Here is a 24,561-nt window from a genome sequence, read left to right on the forward strand (position 1 = left end):
TGGACCAGGCATGGCAGTCCCTTGGTGTTTACAATTTTGGACTGTGTGTGTGTGTGTGTGTGCGCGTCTCTCTCTCTCTCTCTCACACACACACACACACACACACACACACACACACAATTTTCAAGTCTCCATTGTGGCAAAGCAAGCCCTCTCTCTCTCTCTCTCACACACACACACACACACACACACATGGAAGCTCAAGAGATGGTCCCCATGCTCAAAAACTTAGCTATGGATGCAAATCCAAGCAAGTGAATACATGAAACTTCTTCTTCTTTTTCTCTAGTATTATGGCTATGCTAAGAGCTTGCTCATGGAGTAACTATATAAGAAAACATGACTTTTTTGCTTAAGAATTACTTCTCTTCATCCTTATCTACCTCCATCCTCGTAGTTCTTTCATCCCGTTGGGGTGTTTAGGGCTTGGAAAGGAGGGTTATACCATGGAATCATACAAAGTTCTTTTGGAGGTGGGACCGGCTCTAAGAAAATCCGTTCCTCAATTACTTGTCAATCTTAATGTGTTGTTCTCTTTAAGTTATGTGTATGATTTGATGATGTAATGTGTAAATGATGGAATGAAATCAGCCCTGCGCGTCTATGGTTCTCTTCTAAAGAATCCTCTTAAGGAAAAACTCTCCTTTCATAATTTCATTCTACTATGATTCCAAGAAAATACTAGATACTCTAACACCCATCATGATTTGATGACATGATATGTAAATGATAGAATGAAATCAACCTGCACTATCTATGGTTCTCCTCTAAAGAATCCTCTTAAGGGAAAACTCTCCTTTCATAATTTAATTCCACTATGATTACGAAACAATACTAGATACTCTGACATCCAACAATGTTTAGATGCAACGGTAGCTGCATTTTGGAAAAGCGCTTGCCCAAAGCCAACAAAAGGTAAGGCTTATCGCGTCATATTGGAAAAAATGCTTGCAACAAAACCAACAGTTTAGAGCGGCCTTAAGTTACAATATATTTTCCAAAAAACATCAATTCAATCATGAAAAGTGTTAGCAAAACAAAACGAACAATGTAGGGAGAGCCTTAAGGTTTATAATGTATTTTTGAGGAAACTAGGGAGAGCCTAGAGAGCATTTTCCAAGCAACAATGCAAGAAGAGCCTTAAGGCTTACAATGTAATTTCCAAGAAACATATACACTGTTAATGTGGATATGCACCCAGGTTATTTTGGATGGGGTTTAATGTGAAACAACCGAGGCTTAACCCCTCACCACTTCAAGATAAGCTTATTACTTCACTTATTGTTAATATGTGCATTGACGTTTTTGTTAGAGAATGTGGATGATGTGATGGGTGAACTCTTTTATCATGCCCTGCCGAGTGCCCAGTGCCCACCCACTCGGCAGGCCTCGTCTTGCGATTCGCAGAGAGATTACGTAATAAAATGACCCTTCCTTCATATTCAAAATTTTATTTCTGTTTGGCACATTAACATTCAATGAACGTATCGATCCATTTCCACCCCGCCATTTATATGGGTTGGGTTTCCTGTGGGGTGCTCTCCATGGCTACCCATTTCATCTGATTTGCCGCATTCAGCACTTTCTCCATCAATTTGGGTTGTTTGAGAAGAGGTGCGGCTTGTCAATTCTGGTTGCGTGCATGACGACAGACTTTGTCCAATTCCGCAAGTAATTTTTGGTGGGGTGTGAAGGAGGAGGAGGAAGAGGAAGTGAGCAGGCATGGCAGAAGCCGAAGAGACTTGTAGAATCTGCCTGGAGACTTCCTCCTTGGGTGCCATCAGCACCTCCAAGCTCTCCGAGTCTGTTCTCTTGGACGAAGATTGTCTCATATCTCCCTGTGCCTGCAGTGGTATTCCATTATGCTCAATTCTTCCAAAAAATAGAATTTCTAGTTTAATTTTGTCCCTGTTTTCGCAGCATAAGCTTAATGTGGTTTTTTTTTTTTGGGATAGTCAATTTGAATAGTATGACTTTTGAGTATCCTTGAAGTGATGATTTGGTTCAAACTTGGAGATAGTGTTTATTTCCTAGTGTCCTCATATGCAGCGGGTTGATAGCCTTTTCCTGTTTGACTTGCTACTTGTGATATTATGCATATAAAGCATTTGGAGAAATGAGTTCACTCATGTTATGGTTGGTTTCTATTAAAAGAATTCTGCATATATTTTGACTGGTCTCTTCAAAAGCTGATCCCATACACTACTCATACATGTTCCACCTGCAAACAGAAAGTGCAGCAGAAGTGTAGCCCTCCTAAAAGAAAAAATTTCCACCAGAGAGCTCTCAATCAGCACTAAAAAGACCTTGTGAACATCTATTTGCAATCTTGGCCATTTGCCTTCCTTTGGACGCTCAAAAAGTAATAAATCATTGAGCTGAATCCTTGTGCTTCTGCTCCATACCATAACTGAAGTATTATTTTTTCCAAAACAGTCACCAGAAAGAGTTGAGAGAGAGAAGGAAATGGAAAGGGGCACCGGGGATTTTGGGGGAGGGGGGCAGGGGGGGATGGAAGGTAGGCATAAGGGTTGTTTTTCCTTCAACGCAAAGTGATTGCACGGGGAATAATAAGTTTTTGGCAGTTCAACTTGGTAAGCGGTGGACATGGCTGTGCATTAGAATCTTGAAACAAGTCCTTTAAGAGGCACAATCTAAATTAAGAATAACCTGAAAGGAGTTGTGAACAAAGAAAAGTCAGTTAGCCTCCTCGATCTGATTTAAGAATTAAAACTCCTTGAGTTTGAACTTACTTGCCAAGACCAGCACTCTTGCTGAATAGCTACCTTTGACCCATTCTCTAGAGAGGAAAACCTAATACTGAAATCAAACCCCAGAGTAGGTGATTTACTCTCAGCAGTCCTGCATCTAGTATCATGCTGCCTGACAATGTGTCTCTGGTATTTGAAAGGATGCATACAAAGTTCAGGCTCTTAAGCTCCATTCAGAAAATCTTAAGCTCCATACAGCAAACAAGAGATAAAAAGGAGAATAAATGTAATGGAGTGAGGAGTATTTGTTATCAAAAACCAGAGACTGATGAGATATGTACAGATCAACAGGTGCCAGTGGTTTGTCATTTATTAATCATGTTATCCTCTTGAAAATTCCAGGTACACAAGCATTCGTGCATTTCAAGTGTCTGAGGAAGTGGCAAACTGCAGTTATGGCTAGCAGAAGGCCAAGTGCCAATTATAGTCCAGCACTCATGTAAGCAATTGGCGGGTGTTTTTCTTGTGAATACTGCATAACTCATCACAATTTTAAGTAAAGTACCTCTTTGTTTGATACCCCAACAGTTGCTCTGTTTGCACACAGAAATTCTCTGTTGCACCTCCAAGGCCAGCTTTACTTGTCAGAATATGGAAGGGCCTCACCAGCTATTCGTATGAAGTTGCTGGGCTTTGTATAGTACTGGTAAGTTTTCCTGTGACAGCACTATGTTGGATCTTAATGAGATTCTCTAACAACACTCTTGCATTGTGATTCACATGACTAAGTTCTGAATGCTTCCTGTGCTTTTGTAGTGTGCTTGCTACTTGGCACTTGCAGGCCACAATCTTCATTCGCTGCTAGAAGAGCTAGGGAGTGGATTGATGTTGGCCCGCGAAGTGTTCCCTTGCAGCTTTCGCTTCACCATGTTGGAAGAGAAATGCTCCTCGAGGACATGCAGGTACATATGAAGCTTCAGTGCTTCAGTAGTTCAAAACTAAAAAAAACTAAATTTTCTCTGCTTTTGAGTTGCTCTGCCACGTAAACAAGGTCTCTGACTATTCATTTTATGGTTTTTTGATTGTCATATTTGATAGTGTTTTCTGCTCTTTATATATGTCAAAAGGCGGAAGTCAATGATGTAAACTGATTGAGTTCTGAAGATGATCAGCCCTTGAATTTATTATGCAAAACACATTCAGTTATAAAGTGATTAGTAGTTTTGATGTGTGCTTCATTCTCTTCAGGAAGGGGCTAGTGAAAGACAATGTAGGTTTGGATGCCCTATGTCCATTTTAAATTCAGGTGTAACACCTCATCAACACTCCAATTCATGCAAATCAAGGTGTGGCTCATCTGACAAGGAACCCAAAGGTGGTGTCTTTGCATTGTGTTGGCCTTTTCAAGAGGCTTTCCCATCCCCCTCTACAGACTGCTCCAGTAGACTTGGTTGATGGTGCAATGCAAAAGTATCACAATGAGGAAGGACTGATGGAGAGACTGAAGGAGGGCGAAGTCACAGAGAGAATAAGAAAGATGATATTAGGCAGGCAGACACATCTGATGCATTACAATCAACTTTGGGTGCTGCAGTAACAATCAGCGTAGAACAAAGAAAGGCTAATGTAAAAATGAGAATCCCTTTAGTGCGGAGGGTAGCATATGCCATGGAGAGATCAACCTAAAGATACCAGCAACTTGCATTGCAGTCTGTCTTTTGATGGTATAGGAATGAACCTTATTAAATACAAAGGGATCTCAAAGGTCCTCAGTTCAGAGTGGAAACGTCGAAGAAGAATAATTCCAGCGTTTTCAAACTTGGCATCGCCCACCTATCCCCCTTCCATTGGTGATTTGCTGGAGCCTCCCATCTGATGGTTTTGTTTAGTCTTTGTCGCCCACTGTTCTCAGTGCGCCCTGGCTGGAATTGCCATCTGTTAACCTGGCTGCTTCAGCATTTTTGAAGAGGATATCATGATTCATCAGCCCCTTGATTGCCGACAACTTGGCCACCATCTGGCAATCTTGGAGCAGTCACATTGCTGTCCAAAATCGAGCCATCTCCAGCAGATAGTTCAGCACACATAGGCCTCGGTTTGGTGGCATCTCCACTGCTATTCTCAGCCTGAAGTCTCTCCACCAATCTCCCCTCCATTGGCTGCCATTCCAGCCCCTGTTAAGCATCCTATTCGCAGCCGAACTCCCTATCAGTTTTCATCCAAGGTTACCCTCACATTGGGTGCATCAAACCAGTCTTGCACATCCTTTTTCGGTGGCCATCTGGTGCGGACATTGAGGTGCAGGATTGGCATCATCAGTCCAGCCGTAGAGGTGCTTCTTTGGAAGAGTTGCAAGCGGTACCATCTCCCTAGAGTCGAGTTGAGTCATGTATTGCTGTATAGCATCTGTGTACATTCCATTTACATAGTAAACTCTCTCTCTACATCTCTACCATTTTTTTTCCACCAAAAGATCTTTTCATTAGTTATATAAGAAAAGCTGCCCAGTGGGCTACAATCACTCCAGGTTAAGAGTACAAGAGGCTAGATAGAAGAGGAGACTCTCCCCTTACTATTGGAATGCACAACAAATGGATATTCAGATGGGCTATATCATACACTGGGTGGGGAAAAAAGCCACACATGTGGGTGATAATGGCATCGAGGGATGCCTGCTGTACGGGAGTAGAACAGGCCACCCCCCCAAGTAGCATGAAAGGCAAGGCGCCGCTGCTGCGCTCAATCCGAGGTCCCCCGGATGCTATCATACTGTCCCCTGAGGGTGTGGATCAGCTCTATCCATATCGCTCAAACTGTCTCTGCCGGGGGCTCCGCCCGTCACATTCACCCTTAGTTTTTAGCTTCGCCCGCAATGTTTTCACAACAGGACTCTTCGAGTGTTAGTACTTGCTCGCAAGGCAAAGTCAGCGCCAAGGCTGGTATTCTGTGACAGAAGTTAGGCTATCTAGCAACTCGTATGGTTTGTGTTTACATTGCAACAGTACCTGTATCCACCTGTTTGGAGGAGTTTTAAGTGGTTTATGCATCCACAAGCATCAAAAGCATTCAACATCAGAAGTACAGAAAGAATCCAAAGATAGAAGTTCGGCAGTTGTGCCTCACCTTTAACAGGGGGGATGTCACGTGCGCACTTCACTTGTGCTACGTGGACATGCTTCTGCTACAGTCTAGCATGAGTCTTAGCTTAGGACCTAGCCTGGCACCTTTGTGAGCCTCTAGCAAGACGTGCATGCCCAGGCTGGTCATAGTTGCATACCCTTTCTTGCACAGTTCAGTCAGTTTAGCATATAGGCATTTACCTCGTGTGAACCACCTCTTAGCATGCCATTTATTAATAAGTTATTTTCAGCCTATTATCTCCTTGGTCATGGGAACTGATTTTTACTGCTCAACCAGCCTTCAAGTCACCTTTATATGCGTGCCTTTGGGCGCTAGGAGGAGCAGCAGAGGAAGCAGAAGAAGAAAGGCCTGCAGCCTTCCCGAGCTTGCAAGTCAGCAGTTAGCGTTTCCAGCCTGTTCTCAACAGCGTTTTCAGGCCAGAAAGGCCAGCTTTTTCAGCCTAGAACAGCCAGCGATTCAGCCTCTGATCGCCAGCAGATTTCAGCCCGTCATCGTCCTTGGCGATAGCATTCAACCCTAGCCTCGTCATGCTTGCAGATTGTAACTATCAACTTCACTAGCATCTTTAGCATTCAGCCATAGCTTCGCCGTCGTCATCGTCGTCGACATAGAGCCCATCGGTACCTCGTCGTCGTCGTCGTCGGCACAGAACCCATCATTACCTTAGTACCCACAGTACCCTAGTACTTCAATACTCGCAATACCCCAGTACCTTCAGTACCCGTAGTACCCTTGAGTGTCTGAGTATTACCCAGCATCAATAGCATCAGTATCCATTAGCATCAGCATCTCATCATTTGTCCGTGCATTGTCACATGAGTGCCCCCAACCCTGTCTGCTGGATCCTATAGCATGTTGAAGTCGCCTCCAACACACCAATGATCCACCTCAGGTAATGCATCCATAATCTGAGTCCAAAAAGTTGCTCAAGGATTTGCTTGATTAGGCGCATATACATTGAGAAACCCAATGAGCTCCCCATGTATCCTCAATGTCATAAACTGTGTTGTGCCCGACACAATCACACCCGTGTCCACAATGGCCTATCCCCAAGCATCCACAATAAACATACATACACCCCCGTGCCCACTCTTGGGCCCAAAACCCACTGACCAATGAGGCTCACACTAGTTTGATAGAACTGAGTCGTATCTGCAAATCCGGCTGTCACTCAGATGGTGCTCCTGTAGCATCAAAATGTCAATGGTACCACCTACCAAGCATCGTTGAATCTCCTGGCGAAGCCTGCCTCTGTATCGTATGTACTGTGAGCCTCCCCAAGACCATGCACATTCCATGAGATAATCCTCATGGTCTGCCAATAAAGGAAGTAGCTGCGTTAGCAGTTTGGCGAGCCTTCGCAAACGGCTTGAAGGGAGAATAATCAACATCTGAGCGACTGCGAAATTGACCCCCTGAGCGCCACACGCGCTACGCACTTTCCCGAGTGGGTATGTGCCATAGCTAGAGCCGCGGGCTCCGCCATCTCATCCTCATGTATGCATATATAGATTGGAGGTGTCACAGGGTTGTGACTATGCCACAAGGCTGTGACTACTGCTAATCTTAGTTGTTGGTTTCTTTCTTTTGATTCTTATTTGATTTTTGGGACCCTCTTTTTGAAGTTGCAAACGGTCGTACATTGTATGGCCAGTGTGAAATGGCCAACGGCCGAGAGTTCCACCCGCAGATGGGAAGGTCTTGTCGCCACGACTTGGTCGGGCCAACCGGCATTGGAACCCGAGCAGTAAAAGTATGTCTAGGCTCAGTTCAGTCATTTAGGCCCTGCACGACACGTATTAGTTGGTGGGTACTAGGAAATTAACTCAAAAGAGGCAAAGTGGACACATGGCGGCTCCAGGTCAATTTGCCAAGTTTAGAGCAAGAGGGGGCGCCCAAATTGAGAAAGGGACCGATTTTTACTCATTGTGACCTCTAACAGTGTGTGTGAGTAGTTGGTGCAGGTGATGAAGCTTTAATGAAAAGCTTGCCTTCTCCCTTGCACTGTAGCGCGATGATTCCGCTCTCACACCTCTCTCCCCTTTTGAATATAGAATCGTGATGCCCCGCTTGAGTGCTATTCATCTGTATGTATAGTTATGTGGGTTCATGCGCGTATGCCGAGGCAAGAGCCTCTTGTCCAAGTACTAGATTAGCTAATTGCTAATCCTTCGTAGGTGCATGTGAATTCGAAGAGATTTCACGCAAGAAATCTCGTCCGATTCAACGGGGAAGTAGCGCAACAGGTGCGGAGTACGAGGGCTTGTTACTGATGTCATTGGCACGCAAAACGGAGCCCAAAACAGGAAATTACAGCCTGCTGTGTATTTTTGCAGGTTTAGGGTTTTGGACCTTATCGATCCCTAATGCCCCTAGGAGGTCCGGGGAAGCAAGGGGATCGTTGTACATGGGATCCGGTGCATTTTTGCGTCAGAAAACAGAGAATTCAGCATGCTGCAGATTCTCACCAGGTTTGGGAAAGTGCATGTATGCGTCGGGAAAGTCATTCATTGTGTGGGGATTTTGTCTGTGAAGCCTTCCAGTACGGTTATGCTACCGAAATCGGGCTAGAACAGGTCTTTTCAGCCCAGTTTATGCGGGATAGCTCGTAGGAAAACGCAGTTTTTATCCTCATTTTGTTAAGAATAAAGAATACGGAAAGGGGCGGAAGTCTTTGGGGCCAACAGGGTGTCAGCGTTTTCTTGGAGCGCTCTAGCTTCTAGGCCGTGTTCATTTGAAGTGTTAATTGTGAAGTTTCTCTGTGTCCTAAAGTTCAAGTAAAGTTTCGGGTCAAAGCCAAAGTCTACCGCCCTACGGGCTGGTTTCAATGTTCCGCTGCCGGGACCGATTTACTTTTTCCTCAAATTGTGAGCCTTGGTTGGATTTCGGCGTAGGGTCAATACCTACGATGTTTGAGGTTGGCGAGAGTTCTAGGCCACCCCTGTCTGTATGTTTTGTTGATGTGAATGCTCCACCAGTGCAAGGCTTTATGACTGGGCAACTTGAAGATGATGCATTCAGAACTCAGTTAGTTGCAGCTATGAATGTTTTCACTCGACTGGAGCAGAACCCAAAGTTTATGGAGTTTTTGCAAGCGCCACCAGTGCCACAGCAGACAAGGAAACTCACACAGCCAGTAGAGTCCGTTGAGGCTCAAGCCCAGGTCCTTCATGCGTCCCAATAGGATAGGGAGCACTCGCACGTTGCGGAGTCTGTTGGGGCTCTAAGACAGGCTCCTTCCGTCCGTGAACAGGTGGTTAGGATGCCAATTCCACAGGTTTTGTCAGTTCAGCCCGCCACCTTTTAGAGTCCACATGTTGCATTAAATGGACAAGGAACCAATTTCCAGGCAATGCATTAGGTTTTTCCACCACCCACGGTACATCTTGGGTATTTTAGGGGTGGATCTGTGTTCCAAAGTATGGCTGGTTATGCGCCTGGAAATCAGCAATATATGCCAAGAATAGTCTTTGGGGGTATGCAAGGCATAATGCCGAAACCCATGTATGCTAGTATTGGCATGCATCAAGGGTTTCAGTGCAATCAGGGCCAGTTTGGGGTGCCACAGGGCAACTTTGGCATGGCTGGTTTTTCTGGACAGCAGCCAGATATGGCACCAGCAACTCAAAATGTTAATGTCCAAGAGGCGCAGATGATCCCTATTACAGTGCCCATGTTGTAGACTCTTCCCTACGACAATTTGGGAGTGCCATACAAAGAAGGTGGTGCAGCGGTAAAGTTTAATACCTTCGATGGTTTCAAGGACAAGACAAAGGCTCTTACCTCCTCTAGCAGTTTGATACAGCTTATGCAGGGGGGATTTACAGAGACCTCCAAGGTCAGAAAACTGCCACCTTCTTGAAAGGAAATGCGCATTTATCGTGGACGACATTGTTGATGCAAGGACAGGCACCCGCCACATGGGTATAGTTTAAGCAAATGTTTGCATTTGCGTGGTTGTCAAACAAATTTGAAGCCAAAATCATGACGGATTGGCACCAACTTACTGCTGCTACTTGCAAGAGCTTAGAGGAGTACAATCGGAAGTTCTGTAAAGCGTTGCTCTTAGTAACTTCCTACAGGTTCGTGCCATTGACAAAGCAAATAGAGAATACTGTTGCGGGCTGCCTAAAGGGCTCAGAAACTATTGCACAAAGAACAGAGTGGCCACCCTTACCCAGCTTATGGAGGTTGCAGCACGGGAAACGACTTGTTGAGAGGAGAAGACAGTGGATTCCAGGGCAACGTGAAAGGGGGCCAACCCAAGAAAAATTCAACGAAGAAGCCTTTTGCAAAAGTGGCTCTGAAGCGTACCGAGGGCCAGAAAAGGAAAACAAAGGCAAGGATTCAGCGAGTGGGGATGTCGTGGTATTTAGTCAATACTATGCATGATGGAGCTGATGGTTATATTGTCTTGTGGGTGACTACCATGGGTCTATACCTTGCACTTTCCTTTAAGGGTGAATCCGGGCTTATTCTGGATTCATCTAGGTATATAAGGATTCAGCCGAGACTTTTGGAGCTCAGGCAAAGAAACAAAAAATGAGGCCTTTTATGTGCAAGTCGCTTGAGGAAAAGAAGGTCTTGATTGCTGAAAATAGATGCTTTATATGCGAGCAGCCTGGTCACTTTGCTACAGATTGTCCACAAAGGAAAAGACCAGCTGACTCACATGATAAAGAGGACAAGAAAGGGAAGAAGCCAAAGCCCACGATAGGTTTATTGCCAGACATGGGGTAAAGTCAGAGATCATATGTCGCTTATTTTCTTTGATCCAGGTGCCAAAGCGAACTTTATCTCATCAGAGTTAGCTATTAAGCTGAGCATCAGGGCTGAAGAGATGGGGTACACGGCAGAGGTAGGGTTGGCATGCCCTGGCCACTCAGAGTGTGTTACCCCCATCATTGGAAAGCTGCGTTTGCATATTCAGTCATATGTGGACACATAAGAGTTCTATATCATGCCATTCGAATGGTGCGATGCGTTGTTGGGAATCCCCTGGATGTTCCGAATACATGGTGTGCTGGATGTCTTCGACAAAAAGATCACCCTTCAACATAGGGGCAAAACTCATGTTTTGGATGTAAAGCTCAAAGGGGAGTTTGTCCCTATTGTATCTGCTTCGGCTATCACTTTTGTAATTAAGAATCATCTTTCTGTGTACTTGATTTTTGCACGTGATGTTTCAGATAATTGTGAGTCAAATTTATGTGTGTTAGATAAAGAAAGGTCAGCAGTTTTGCGAGAGTTTAATGACTGTTTTTTTGATTTATCACCGTCAAAATTGCCGCCGGAGAGGCCTGAGGACCATGCGATAGATTTGGTGCTAGGGTGTAGCCTACCAAGCAGACCTCCCTCTAGGGTTATTGCGGCTCAACAGAAATAGATTATGGGATGAGGTTGAGGAGCTTTTAGAGAAGGGGCTGATTCAGCCTAGTTCTTCACCTTTTTGCTCCCCAGTGCTCCTAGTGCAGAAGAAGGATGGCTCTTGGCGCATGTGTATTGACTACCGTGGTTGAATAAGAATACCATCAAGAATAGGTTTCCTATTCCAAGTGTTGATGATATTCTTGACTGTTTAGAGGGTGCTGCAATTTTCAGTAGGATAGACCTTAAGAGCGGGTACCATTAGATTCGTATAAGGCCCATATAAGCTTGTTTGAGCCTGTTTTAGTTTGCCTACCAAATGCTCTTTTCTTGGAATGACAAAACCTTCATGCTGTTCCATGTACAACTCCTCATCCAAATCACCATGAAGAAAAGTAGTATTTACATCCATTTGATCCAAGTCTAAATCAAAGAGTGCAACGAGAGCAAACAATACACGGAGGGTAGTCATCTTTACCATCGGTGAGAAGACTTCTTGGAAGTCTATGCCTTCCTTCTGTTTATAACCCTTTGGCAACCAAGCGTGCTTTATGCTTGGGCTTCCCATCAACACATTTCACTTTGTAAACCCATTTATTAGGGATAGGTTTCCTACCCTTGGGCAAAGATGCAAGCTTCCATGTATCATTTGCATAGAGAGAATTCATATCGTTTTGCATAGCAAGCTCCCACTTACTCTCGTTTTCACATGATTGTGCCTCTTAAATATCAAAGGCTCATTTTGCTCGGTCAACAAAATGCAATCTAAAGATGGGTGAAACCTTTGTAGCTGCCTTCTGACACGTGTAGACCTTACCCAATGATCTGTATTTTGAGGCAATGGGCCTACATCCTCAAGAACGTGCACACCATCATTAGGTGGCTAATTTTCAGCATTTCCTTGATGTTGTAATCTGTTTTGAGCATGTTTTTCTTCTCGTTCTATCCCATCCTGTGCATCCATTTGGTGTCCATTATCTCCTGGCTGTAGCACAATGGCTTGCTGCTCATTTTCAGCATCAATAGGAACAAAATTATCTATCCCATCTTGTGCAACCATTTGCTGTCCATTATCTTCTGGTTGTAGCACAATGGGTTGGTGCTCATTTTCAACATCAATAGGAACAAAATCTTCAACTAACGGCTGATTAATGGTTGGCTGTTCATGCTGAAATTTGACCTTCTTTTTATCAAGATCACCCTGTGTAGCACTGTTCAGCAATTTCGCCTCATTAAACACTACATCTCGGCTGCGCACTGTTTTCGTGTTTTGAGATAACCAATTTCTATAACCCATCTCTCTCTCATCTCCATATCCCATGAAGATGCCCTTGATGGATTTCATATCAAGTTTGGCCCGCAGTTCTACAAGTACATACACAAAGGCATCACAGCCAAAGACTCGCAAATGGTCATATGAAGCATGTTTGCCAGAAGAAGCCTCTTGAGGGATGCCATTCTTCAATGCACGATTTGAAGAGCGATTGCATACATGAACTGTAGTTTTAAGAGCCTCCCCCAAAAGTAGTGGAATAACCTTTAACATCTAGCTACCCCACTGATAGCAAACTTTCCTTAATGCGAGGGACATATCTCACGTTCTGCAAAACCAGCTCTTGGCCATTTTTGAGAGCCAAGTGATTGGTGTCCACACCCTCTATCTCACATGCATAGTTGTTGCCCAAGTAAACCTTGTCTAGGCAACCTGCAGTGTAGAAAGAAAACGACTCCAAAGATGGAGTTACGTGAAAAGAGGCACCGTTGTCCACTATCCAAGATTGGGAAAACCCATCATGAGCTGAAAGTAAAGCATCAATCACTTCCCTTTTGGTGATGTGTATGTCATCTGCTGCTGCCATAGCATCTCCATTAATGCATGAGGCTGCAACAAGTACTTCTTCGGTGTCAGGAATATCTTCAATGACCACACTAGATGCAACATTTGCTTTCGCAACTTCTTTTCAGGAGGAACTGTCATCATCTTTCTTATCATCCTTCGTTTTCTTTTCTTGCTGCTTCTTTCTTTCTTGCTGTTTCTTGTAGTATCGGAAATTAGACCTTTTATGCCCTTTACGTCCACATTGATAGCAAGTAACATCCTATTGTTTGCCCTTGCTTCTACTTCTACTTTTTCCTTTATTGGCTGCATCACCCGCCTTTTCGGATTTGCCTCTAACTTGATAAGCTGAGCCACTGCTTTCACCACTGGACTTCCTCTTGATTTCTTCATTCCGGATCCAACCCCTAACACCATCAAAGGTTAAAGCAAGGTTGTTGCTACGTGAAACAACCAAAGATTCATAGCTATCGGGTGAAGTCATTAGCAAGAAAATAGCCTTCAACTTATCATCAAAGGCTGGCAGACCAGAGTCTTACAACTGACTCAAAATCCGTGTGAAAGCACTCAAATACTTAGATGCTGGCTTAGACTCATCCAACTCGATTTTCACAAGTTTACGCATAAGGTACACTTGATTCACAGGAGTTGTATTTTCATAAGTGTCCTTTAGCTTATCCCATATAGCATAAGTTGTATCAAGCCGCTTAATGTCTGTAAGTATATCACCAGACACAACCATTTTGATGTATGCAATAGCCTTCTTGTTGAGTCTAGCCCAATCCTCATCTGGCATGGTTGCAAGCTTAGTTTCCAAGAGTGCATCATCAAAAGCAAGGTTTGGTGGTACAAAAGTGGTTATCCTTGACAGTACCTTTGACAAATCTTTGCAATGTAATTTATCAAAGTTCCAAAAGAAATCACTTACCATATTATATATGATTGGATACATTTTTTAAAGAAGAACATTAAAATTCAAAATCCGATAAATTTTGACAGAAAGTGAAAATTTTTTACTGGTCCCCACTTTTTTATTAGTATCAATAAGGTGGAAAAAAATGGGTCCTATTTTGTACCACCAAACCTTGCTTTCAGCCCACAGTCCTTGAGATACAAAATGCCTTCCATTCTGTCCTTCCACAGATCGAGTAAGTGCCATCAAACCTCTTGATTTCATGAAGGGATTTAGTGCCATTACTACTAGAAGCATTAGTAGCCATATTTTAGCAATGCACCAAAGATACAAATGCTTCAATTTATGACAGTAAATGATTAGTTGAATATTCAGCCAAGCGTAATCTAATTTTCTAGCAAGATAAAGAGCAAGGATCACCACCAGTGTGCCCCAAATACATGTACAACAATAAAAGTGATGATTTTCAACAACAGAGAAGCTATAATTTCAGCGTACATAACACGCATACATCACTATCGAGTGGCTCCCACTCCGGCAATATCACAAAAAATATAGACTTGAAACAATCCCAGATCTGCTAATGATCTCTAGAACAGTTGCAACATGAATTTTCAACAATATATTAACTCGATGAGAGTTACCCAACACATGTACTGCATACATAAAAGTTTGTATCAATTTTTGATACACAAACCAAATCTCTATAACTTCTCCAAATTCTCACAAATGGGAAGTAAATTCACAGCTTAGAGCACAAAATTTGCTTCAGTATTACCCCCAAAGTGTACTACACGCATTACCAACAGTCACAAATTTCAGCAAAAGCCCCAAAATTTCACTGACGAATCTGCCCTAGTTGCATTAATACATGATCCCAAGAGCAAAATACGGGCAAATTGTGCAAAATTTTGACAAATTTTGCAAAAGCTCCAAATTTCTTGAGCTCGTATATGCACCAATGTCAATGAAATCGACTAAGCTGAGTGAAGTTTCATTGATACATAAAAAAATTCCAAAATTTTCGAAGCTTCTGTGCACCAAATCTGCAAATTTTGACATAATTTTTTTGTTGTGTAAGAGCAGCATGCGGGCTATAATTTCATGTGTGAACGGGGTCTGGCTTGACTTGTGTGAGAAGACTCGAGCTGCCTCAGCTTTGCAAACTACCGGCACGCGCTGCCTCTTGGTTTCGCTGGTCGCTATGTGCGTGAAAGGAGGCTTTGATACCAGTTTGTTGGTGCGCAGAGGGGTTGCAGCTGTGGAATGTTGCAGAGTAGCGTACGGCAAAGAGATCGAATGAGAGAGAGAGAGAGAGAGAGAGAGAGAGAGAGAGAGAGAGAGAGAGAGCGCAGAGTTTTTACGTGAATCTTATTCGATAGGTAACATAATTATTTTTTATGTTAGGGTACTATAAGGGGGTGTGTTCACACCTTGTTAGTATATACATGAGATAAAGGGCCTTCACACCCAACACGAAGCCCTCTTTGAATAGACAGTGGAAGCGACCCCGTATCTCGTAATACACTATGCAGTGACATTTATAATGCATCTCCATCTCTGGCTTTGTATGGCATAGGCGGCATATCCTGCTAGCTGTTGGTATCCCTCTGAATCTACCAGTCTCAATCTCAAACTGGTGTGAAGACGTCCATATCTGACCAATGGCACTCCATGTAGCCGGGTCGAATTACAAACCCATCCTGTATGAGTTGGAGAAGATGCTCTCTATAGAAAGCCATCTTTGTGCCCAACTCGTGTGTCAGTTCTATCCATGTCCTCCTTGTGTCCAACTGGGTTAGGTCTTGGTGAAGATGGTGCATCAAGGGAGTACTGGAAGGGAGGCAAGTTGTCCATGTTGAAGCCATGTATCTGTAGGACATATGTACATACCAGCATGATGTGTCCCCTTGTAAAGCTAACTGTTGGGAGGACTCAAGGGTCAATCTGGCATATCTTTCTTGGTAGTATCCCATAACTGTGCGTAGAGGGGACCGATCTGGTAAGCACCTCTATCTCCATAGGGGGGGCTGCTAACTCTGTTCTAATAATCTCGTGTGGCTCGGAGACCTTGGCTCTAATCAGTGGAAAGATCATAGATACCAAGGGGCTCTCCATACCTCTCCACCCATCTTGACCCACAGAGGGTCCCCCAAACCTGAACCCCACAGAGCATAGTTGAAGCTACCAAGGTATCAAAGAGCCAGAGCTTTGTTCAAGGAACTACCTGTGAACACATCCTCTTCAACTCTCTGAAGATCGCATACGTTCTGGTTAGTCTAGTCTCTACTGCTCTCTTCAAAGAAAACCTTGGCCTAGTGAAGACTACCCCAAGATAAGTGTATGCATCTGTGTACTCCACAGTCTTGTGACCATAAGTGAATGTACGTGCTGATCTCCTGATCCACTGCGGTGTGGTGTTAAACACCATGACCTTGGTTTTACCAAGGCTTACAGACAATCCACTATCCTTTGCAAATCTCTGTAATGCATCCAAATGTCGTTGCATAGTTAGATCAACACAACATCTTCAGCATATAACAACAATGGAACCCATGTCCCTGCCAGATGGGCACCTTTGTCATCCTCTTTGTCACTGTAATCAGAAACTTCATCTATATACATACCAAATAGAGTAGGAGCCAATGGACAACCTTGTTTAGTTTACTCCAATAGAGGAGTGAATTAAATCAAATATCCTCTCCGGAGTGCGTACATGTCTCACCGTTGATCTGTATAGAGCCATGATCCCCCAAATCAACCCAATGGGGACTCCTAGAGAGAGAGAGAGAGAGAGAGAGAGAGAGAGAGAGAGAGAGAGAGAGAGAGAGGTGTAGTGGAAGTGAATGTTGAACTTTGCTCAAGATGGGTACTCCGAACTGTGCTCAAGGGTTCCTTTTACTTACGGAAGGGAGAACTTTTCGTTCCTTTAGTGAGAGAGTGCAATGGACACAAACAAGTGAATAGACACTGTGAATGAAGGTGCATGAGACTGAGAGATAGAGAGAGAAGAATACGACACCAGAATGTTGTCAAACCCTCCTCTGAAGGCCCCACTCTCTATGGCGAGAGCGGTCTACTTATGATTGCACAAATCTCTACAATGCTTTGGACTTGCCGATGATGTCGACGATGATGAGACGGGCTGAAATCTGAAAATGCTAAGGGCTGAAATCTGCAAATCTTTATCTGCTGAATTCTGACTCTATGTTGGTGACGATCGACGTGCTGAAAACGCAGATGCTGAAATCTGCGTTTTCTGGGCTGAAACTGTAAACCTTGATGAATCTCACCGTGCGGTGAGATCTGCTGCGGGAAGGTGAGATCTGCGAGGTTCGGGGGTTCTACTGGGATGCTTGACTGCTGAAAACTGAAAACGATGGTCTACTTGTTGATCTTGTCGCGATGGAGCTGCAAAACGCTAAGGGCTGAACTACAATTCAAAAATGCTAGGGCTGAATAGTCTTCCTGCTGTAGAATCTGCTAACGCTAGGGGATCTGCTGTCTACTTTGGTCGCCCGGGCTGATTTGCTGTGCAAAACGCCAGGGCTGGTCTTGAATCCAAAAATGCTAGGTTCTGCTGCTTCTTGCAAAAACGCTAGGCCTCTGTGGGGTCTTGCTGATAAGTTACCTGTTGAGCAAGGTGCTCCTGCTGCCTCTTCTGCCAGAAAGTGCTAGCGCTAAGTTTCTATATTAGCAAACTTAGCAAAATTGCCTTACCTAGTTCCCAACAAAAGTCACTTAAAAATAATAAGTGAAAAATGTCAAAAATAGGGAAAATAGGTCTATGCACTGTAAAAGTGCCCCTGATGGGTTTTGATGGAAATCTGATGGTCATGCTGTGTGCAACCAGAGGATATGCATCTAATCTAAGTGTCTGGACATGCACGATCTGCGAAGAGACTCACAAAAGTGCCATATCACTTCCTATTCTAGACTGACTTGACTGAACTGAACCCTTGTCATGTTGTAGCTTGTCCACGGACACATAGGGTTGGATGTGTCACGTGACATCCCCTCCTTTTCAAAGTGAGGTACTGGTACCGAACTGTATGGCGTCGAGGGAGATCGCCAACAAGGGTTGGAATCCTGGGAAGGACTCTTCACCGGCCCACTCTGATGTGTGGGTCATGCGATACTTGAACTTCATAAAGGTCTGCAACGCTTGCTTCTCTGGGCCGCGCCGAAAGCGACAGTCTTTTGTGGCTCCTTCAAGGCTTCAACTTCGTCTAGAGTCATGTGTCTTACCTTCTTCAAAAATCTCCGAGGCTGAAAATTCCTGAAACCACTTCCAACACAAAAACATGAACATACCCATTCCATGTAAAGTGAGTGGAAAAAATCTAATCTTCCTAAAAGACTGTGCATGCAATGTAGATGAACACATAGACGGAGTGCCAAACTGTTCATCAAACACATGCAAACAATGGCGTCTAATCTTGACTTTCTGATCTAAATCAATCAACTATGGCAAATCACAATGGAAATGCCGATGCTTGATGCTCAATTCTTCTTGTGCTCTTTCTGATACTGTGTCATGCCAAGGAAGAGACATTGAATGTGACTTCCTAGAATGCAAGCATTTCATCTTTTCATGAGAAATCCGCATACATCCGTGCTCATCCATGAGTGAATCGTGCTCAACATACAATATGTCATGCCTTTGGAAAGGGATCACATAAAGACGCTGACTAAAATACAGGAAACGATCACGAATGAAACACTCGAACAATGCATGCTGACTAATCATGCGAACACATAGTACTTCCTGTGGGGGTTCTTTGGACCTAGGTTTGAGAGCCAAGATCGGTTCGTCGTGATCAACCAAATCTTCCTGTGGGGGTTCTTTGGAGCCAAGATCGGTTCTTCCCGAGGGATCGATTCTACAATGAGGTTAGCTTCACTAGAGAAAGTATCAACTAGCACATCATTTTTGTGAACAACCACATCTTGATCATACAAATCATCATGCTCATGAGAAATCACATCGTGATCATCATGCTTGTCATTGTCATTAAAATCATCATGCTTATCATTATCAAGCAATTCATCATGCTTATCATCATGCAAATCTTGTGTGTCCTACTTTGGAGAAGACGAGACTGAAAGAGTATCCTTTTCGTGATTCTGTGCAAACTGCGCCTGCACAATAGGAAAAAGTCGCCACAACTCTTTCATGTGTTGGTCGCCCTTCTCTTGTCTTGCTTTGTTCTCGCGATCAAATACTGCTAGACATTCTTTGTTCTCGCGATCAAATTTTGCTTCTCTTTCGTCGCGCTCACGCGCTATGGCTGTTATTCTGTCTTGGTACTTACGCTCTATGGCTGCCATTATTTCATCGCTTTCTAACTCCCTGTCTATCATCATCTTGTCGAAAGCCTCCATAGGAGTTAGTGCAATCCTTGGCGTAGATGGGGAAGGGGGAGGGTCGGAAAAACCTCCTGGTGGGGAAAACTCTTCTTCGCCACTCCCATGCTCATCACCTCCATACGAAGTATCCATTCTGCTTCGGGTGACGACCATCCACTGAAGTCTTGGGTTCTTAAGTTCACAAGGAACTTGGGATCTTGTGGGTCTTGGGTTCTTGGGTTCTTGAGGGTCTTGAGGTTCTTCTTTCGCTTGCAATCTGTGTTAGAGAAGGATCTTCTCTTCACTCGAGCTCTTCTCTTTTCCGCGGGCCTTGCGCTCTCACCAAGGTTGCTTTTTCTCACCTCACATCGATTGGCCGGCCGCTAAGTGCACGGTCCGCTCTCAATGAGTGAAAAGAGAAACAAGGGGAGGCTGGACAAACCCTTCTTTCTTGGGTTTCCTGTCACTCTTCAAAAATACGATTAGGAATCGACACGCCCAAGAGGACTTGGGTTACGTGTGACCGCAACAAGCAAAAAAATTCTTGTGGTTCTTTCCTTGAGTGATACAGAACACTACCAAAGCTTTGATACTAATGTAAGGTGCAGCGGAAGTGAATGTTGAACTTTGCTCAAGATGAGTGCTCCGAACTGTGCTCAAAGGTTCCTTTTACTTACAGAAGGGAGAACCTTCCGTTCCTTTAGTGAGAGAGTGCAATGGACACAAACAAGTGAATAGACACTGCGAATGAAGGTACATGAGACTGAGAGATAGAGAGAAGAATACGACACTAGAATGTTGTCAAACCCTCCTCCGAAGGCCCCACTCTCTGTGGCGAGAGCGGTCTGCTTATGATTGCACAAATCTCTACAATGCTTTGGACTTGCCGACGATGTCGACGACAATGAGGACAACGACGAGATGGGCTGAAATCTGAAAATGGTAAGGGCTGAAATCTGCAAATTTTTATCTGCTGAATTTTGACTCTATGTCGGTGACGGTGTCGATGATGACGCGCTGAAAACGCAGATGCTGAAATCTGCATTCTCCGGGCTGAAACTGTAAACCTTGATGAATCTCACCGAGCGGCGAGGATCTGCTGCAAAAGGTGAGATCTGCGAGGTTTGGGGGTTCTACTGCGATGCTTGATTGCTGAAAACTGAAAACACTTGTCTACTTGTTGATCTTTTTGCGATGGAACTGCAAAACGCGAAGGGCTGAACTGCAATTCAAAAACGCTAGGGTTGAATTGTCTTCCTGCTGTGGAATCTGCTAACGCTAGGGGATCTGCTGTCTCCTGTGGTCGCCAGGGCTGCTCTTGAATTCAGAAACGCTAGGTTGTGCTGCTTCTTGCAAAAACGCTAGGCCCCTGTGGGGTCTTGCTGAGAAGTTGCCTGTTGAGCAAGGTGCTCTTGCTGCCTCTTCTGCCAGAAAGTGCTAGCGCTAGGTTTCTATATATACAAACTTAGCAATATTGCCCTACCTAGTTCCCAACAAAAGTCACTTAAAAATAGTAAGTGAAAAATATCAAAAATAGGGAAAATAGGTCTATGCACTGTAAAAATGCTCCTGATGGGTTTGATGGAAATCTGATGGTCATGCTGTGTGCAACCAGAGGATATGCATCCAATCTAAGTGTCTGGACATGCACGGTCAACGAACAGACTCACAAAAGTGCCAAATCACTTCCTATTCTAGACTGACTTGATTGAACTGAACCCTTGTCATGTTGTAGCTTTTGTCCACGGACACATAGGGTTGGATGTGTCACGTAGAGAGAGAGAGAGAGAGAGAGAGAGAGAGAGAGAGAGAGAGAGAGAGAGACATTGCAAGTGTTGAAGATAGTCTGAATTGTTGCGTAATGCTTTATCTTAGGAGTTATCTTTATTGTAGATCCTGTTTCTAGCCCAATAACTTATTGCTATACTGGTACACTCTTAAAAAAATCCATTAGTCTAAAGATTCCCCTATTCTCTCCCCCCTCTTCGTCTAACCATCGCCTTTGCCATACCTCCCTCCATCCTACCCACAGCGCCCATGCCTGCATTCTCAATCCCCCCCACTCCACGCATGCCTCGTCTCCTTAGGCACATGCCTCCTTCTATCTACACCTTGCCTTCTCTCCTACTAACACCCAAGCAGCCTCTGTCTAACCTCCATGGCTTCTTTGCACAATAGTCTGCGTGAAGCCCTAGCCTTTACAAGTTCTTGAGCAACAAGGCCTTTGCCCTCGCGTGCGCGCGCGCGCGCGCACACACACACACACACAGAGGCATGCACTCATGCAGAGACGCCTTTGCCATTTGTAGAGAGAGAGAGAGAGAGAGAGAGAGAGAGAGAGAGAGAGAGAGAGAGAGAGAGAGAGAGAGAGAGAGAGAAATGAAATGAAATGATATATTAACGTCTTCAAAAGGCCAAAATGACCTATGAGACCATCAGATACAAAGTGGTGAATCTAATACAATGTCTGAAGTACAAGTACAAAAAGTACTGAAAGTAAAGAATGAAAACTGAAAATGAAGTGTGAAATGTGAAAATGTAGAGTAGGCCCTCAATGACAATCTGGGTGTCGTGCTAGAATGCCTCTGATCCTCTGTTGGAGTCTCCCTCGATGGAGTGTGCTTCTGTGTCTCGGTCGTGGTCGTCTCGATCTCCCGAGCTCAGTCGCCCTGTCAATGAGGGTGCCTCTGGTATGAATGCTGGTACAACCCTGTGCTGGTGGTTGGTCTCTTGGCTCCCTCGATCCAAAGAAGTCTGTGATCTGTCTCTGCGACTGTCTTACTCCATGTCTCCTCAACAGACTATCTCTATGTCGGTGTAGCTCATAGAGAGAGAGAGAGAGAGAGAGAGAGAGAGAGAGAGAGAGAGAGAGAGAGAGAGCTTCAGTCTTTGTTTCTGAGTCGCCCAGCATCTTTAGACGATTCTCATTAATCTTTTATTTTTTCAAATGGGTACGACATACCTCATTGGATATTTTAAGAATGTATAAATCAAAAATTTGTTCTATATTATTTATTGCCTTCATTAGAGATGGTTTAGAGGAAGAAAATTACGTGCTTCTCAACTGATTTGCTAATGTCTATTTTGCTTTTCTAAGAGCATTATTTTTCTGTGTTTCCTTTGTTTTGTTTTGATTAGGTTTGTAGTTGTTATAGGAGAAACTTATTTCTTTTGCAAGTTTGTGTGTTTTTTGAGTGTGCATATCACCCATATTTGTATTTTGAAAGCTAAGAACTTGGGAGGTGTCTGATAGGATGCTCAGAAAATGTGTTGCATGTATCTGGTACATTGCCAGCTTGCAGTAAATGGCATCAAAAGACTGTCTGAGGTAGGAAAGCTATTTTACAAAGATTATGGAAGCTAAAAAAGACTTTTATTTGCTGCTTACCAATAGCCACACGGCTTACAGTCGAATTACAGATGAGATAGGCTTGCATCAATACAAAGGTGATTTTTTGTTGAAATTATCTCTCATTTTAAGTTAGGTTGTGGTTGTGAGTATGCCAGGGCATGCACAGAAGCACATGAGAGCTTTAGAGTAGTAGGGCATAAAAGATGGCAGTGTATAATCTGCTGTCTTGGTGTGGTCTGTGCTTATCTTTTAACCAACCTCTGGGCATGATGTCATGGTTTATTGGCCTTCAGCTAAGTCTTAACGTCTAAACAATATCTCATGTACAATGAGCTAAGAAATCAACTCTTCTTTTGCAGTCTCTTTGGATCCAGATGGGGAGCAGGGCGCCTTAATCTAAACCCAGGCACATTATTGGTAGCCACTCCAGCAATGCCGTCACCTTTTTTCTTTGGTTCTGTGGTAAGGTTTCTTGTGTTTTTTATTCAGCAAGGTAATCCATTAAGTGATGAGTTAAATTGTGGTGGGGTCTGTCCAAAGGTATTGCTTTATGAGCATAAAAGATGCAGCGGGTCTCGTGGCTTGGTCTTAAACATGCAGTCAGAGGTATGCAAGAATAAAGTACTCAACTATCTGTGCTTTCGGAAGTATTTACCTTTCTGAGAGTTTCCTGTTTGTAATATCAGGAAACGCGGATCGATGATTGGGAGAAGAAATTGGCTCCCACCATCAACAATCCTGCTGCTTTAGGACGGATTGCTCATGGTACGGGCGGTCCGGTTGCTCAGCACGACTGGATGATGTTGAATAGATGTACGTGCTGTGGTTCTCTTGCTTCAAAGGACTCCCATTGCCCAAGCCAGATTGACTCTGATAGTAAGCTCGTCCACAGCAAGGACTGGGGGCAAGAGCTGCTCCCGGGCGTTTTTCTTGGACGAGATGTCTCCCCAGTGTTTCTACATGCCAAAGATGAGCCTAACATATTCAACCATCAGGTGCTTCATGGGCATGCAGAGTGGTTTGTTGGCCAGCTTTGGAGTGAGGTGAAGAGGGGCTTATGGATAACCAAACAGAATGCATCTGAGATTTTACTTTCCACGCCTCCCCATGATCTATGGCATGTTCTATTAAGAGAATGATGTACATACATTGTACAGCATGGCCCATCCTCCCTCTCAATCTGTACATAAAAGCATGAGTCTTTAAGTACCATATGTATAAAGCAAAGTTGAACACAACTGAGTTCTTAGAAAATAAACATTTTGAGCACATGTGTAACTGTCTGCTTGAATGCGTTTTTTGGTATAAAATTAGTATTTTTGCATGCAAGATTTGTAATATTCTTTTGCAGGTGGTGGGCAAGTGCCATATGTATCCTTTCATGACCATGGGGTAAATGATTTTGTGAATATAGGATCATATCAATGCACATTTTTTTACTAGAAACAATCCTTTCATTTAAGGGTATAGTATTTGGTTACACCAATCTCTCTCTCTCTCTCTCTCTCTCTCTCTCTCTCTCTCTCTCTCTCTTTGTGTGTGTGTGTGTGTGTGTGTGTGTGTATAGGTCTCGAGTTCAAGACTCATTGGATAGATCTTTGAGGTCTCTTGGGATTGTTCCTACGACGTTAAAAGCTTCTCTTCTCTTCTTTTCTTTGTGAGGTCTCTTGGGATTGTGCCTATTGCAACGTTAAGAATTTGCTTTTCTTCTTCGGCATCTCTTCTCTCTCACAGTGGAATTTACCATAACTTTGTTTAGTCCAAATGTATAAATAGAACAACACACAGATTGTGCTACATAGATAATACCAACTTACCATTCGTTAGGGTTCAATGTAATAGGAGGATATTCAACTCATTGGGGTATTAACACATTCATATGCTCACTCAC

General features: G+C 43.8%; 1 protein-coding gene across 2 annotated transcripts; it reads left to right on the forward strand.

The window, feature by feature from the left end:
• The first annotated feature begins 1,347 nt into the window (after window positions 1-1,347).
• On the forward strand, window positions 1,348-23,994 carry LOC147426906 (uncharacterized). Of its 2 annotated transcripts, XM_086499084.1 has the most exons (8): window positions 1,348-1,614; window positions 1,695-1,852; window positions 3,114-3,210; window positions 3,300-3,417; window positions 3,528-3,673; window positions 23,030-23,132; window positions 23,211-23,276; window positions 23,357-23,994. In XM_086499084.1, the coding sequence occupies exons 2-8, from the start codon at window positions 1,723-1,725 to the stop codon at window positions 23,807-23,809; spliced, it is 1,113 nt and encodes a 370-aa protein (XP_086355210.1). In that variant the 5' UTR covers window positions 1,348-1,614; window positions 1,695-1,722; the 3' UTR covers window positions 23,810-23,994. The 2 variants fall into 2 exon arrangements, with proteins under 2 accessions (XP_086355210.1, XP_086355209.1); XM_086499083.1 differs by having other exon boundaries at window positions 1,348-1,852.
• Window positions 23,995-24,561: the final 567 nt, after the last annotated feature.

This window comes from Adiantum capillus-veneris, chromosome 24, assembly GCF_014529385.1.
Source record: "Adiantum capillus-veneris isolate H3 chromosome 24, ASM1452938v2, whole genome shotgun sequence".
In the NCBI taxonomy this organism is placed as follows: domain Eukaryota; kingdom Viridiplantae; phylum Streptophyta; class Polypodiopsida; order Polypodiales; family Pteridaceae; genus Adiantum; species Adiantum capillus-veneris.

Excerpts from the sequence above, each read along its gene's own strand:
- LOC147426906 (XM_086499083.1), top strand. The coding sequence starts at position 1,723 with ATGGCAGAAGCCGAAGAGACTTGTAGAATCTGCCTGGAGACTTCCTCC. Across the intron at positions 1,853-3,113 it reads ATCTCCCTGTGCCTGCAGTG|GTACACAAGCATTCGTGCAT; the intron begins GTATTCCATTAT and ends TGAAAATTCCAG. Across the intron at positions 3,418-3,527 it reads CTGGGCTTTGTATAGTACTG|TGTGCTTGCTACTTGGCACT; the intron begins GTAAGTTTTCCT and ends GTGCTTTTGTAG.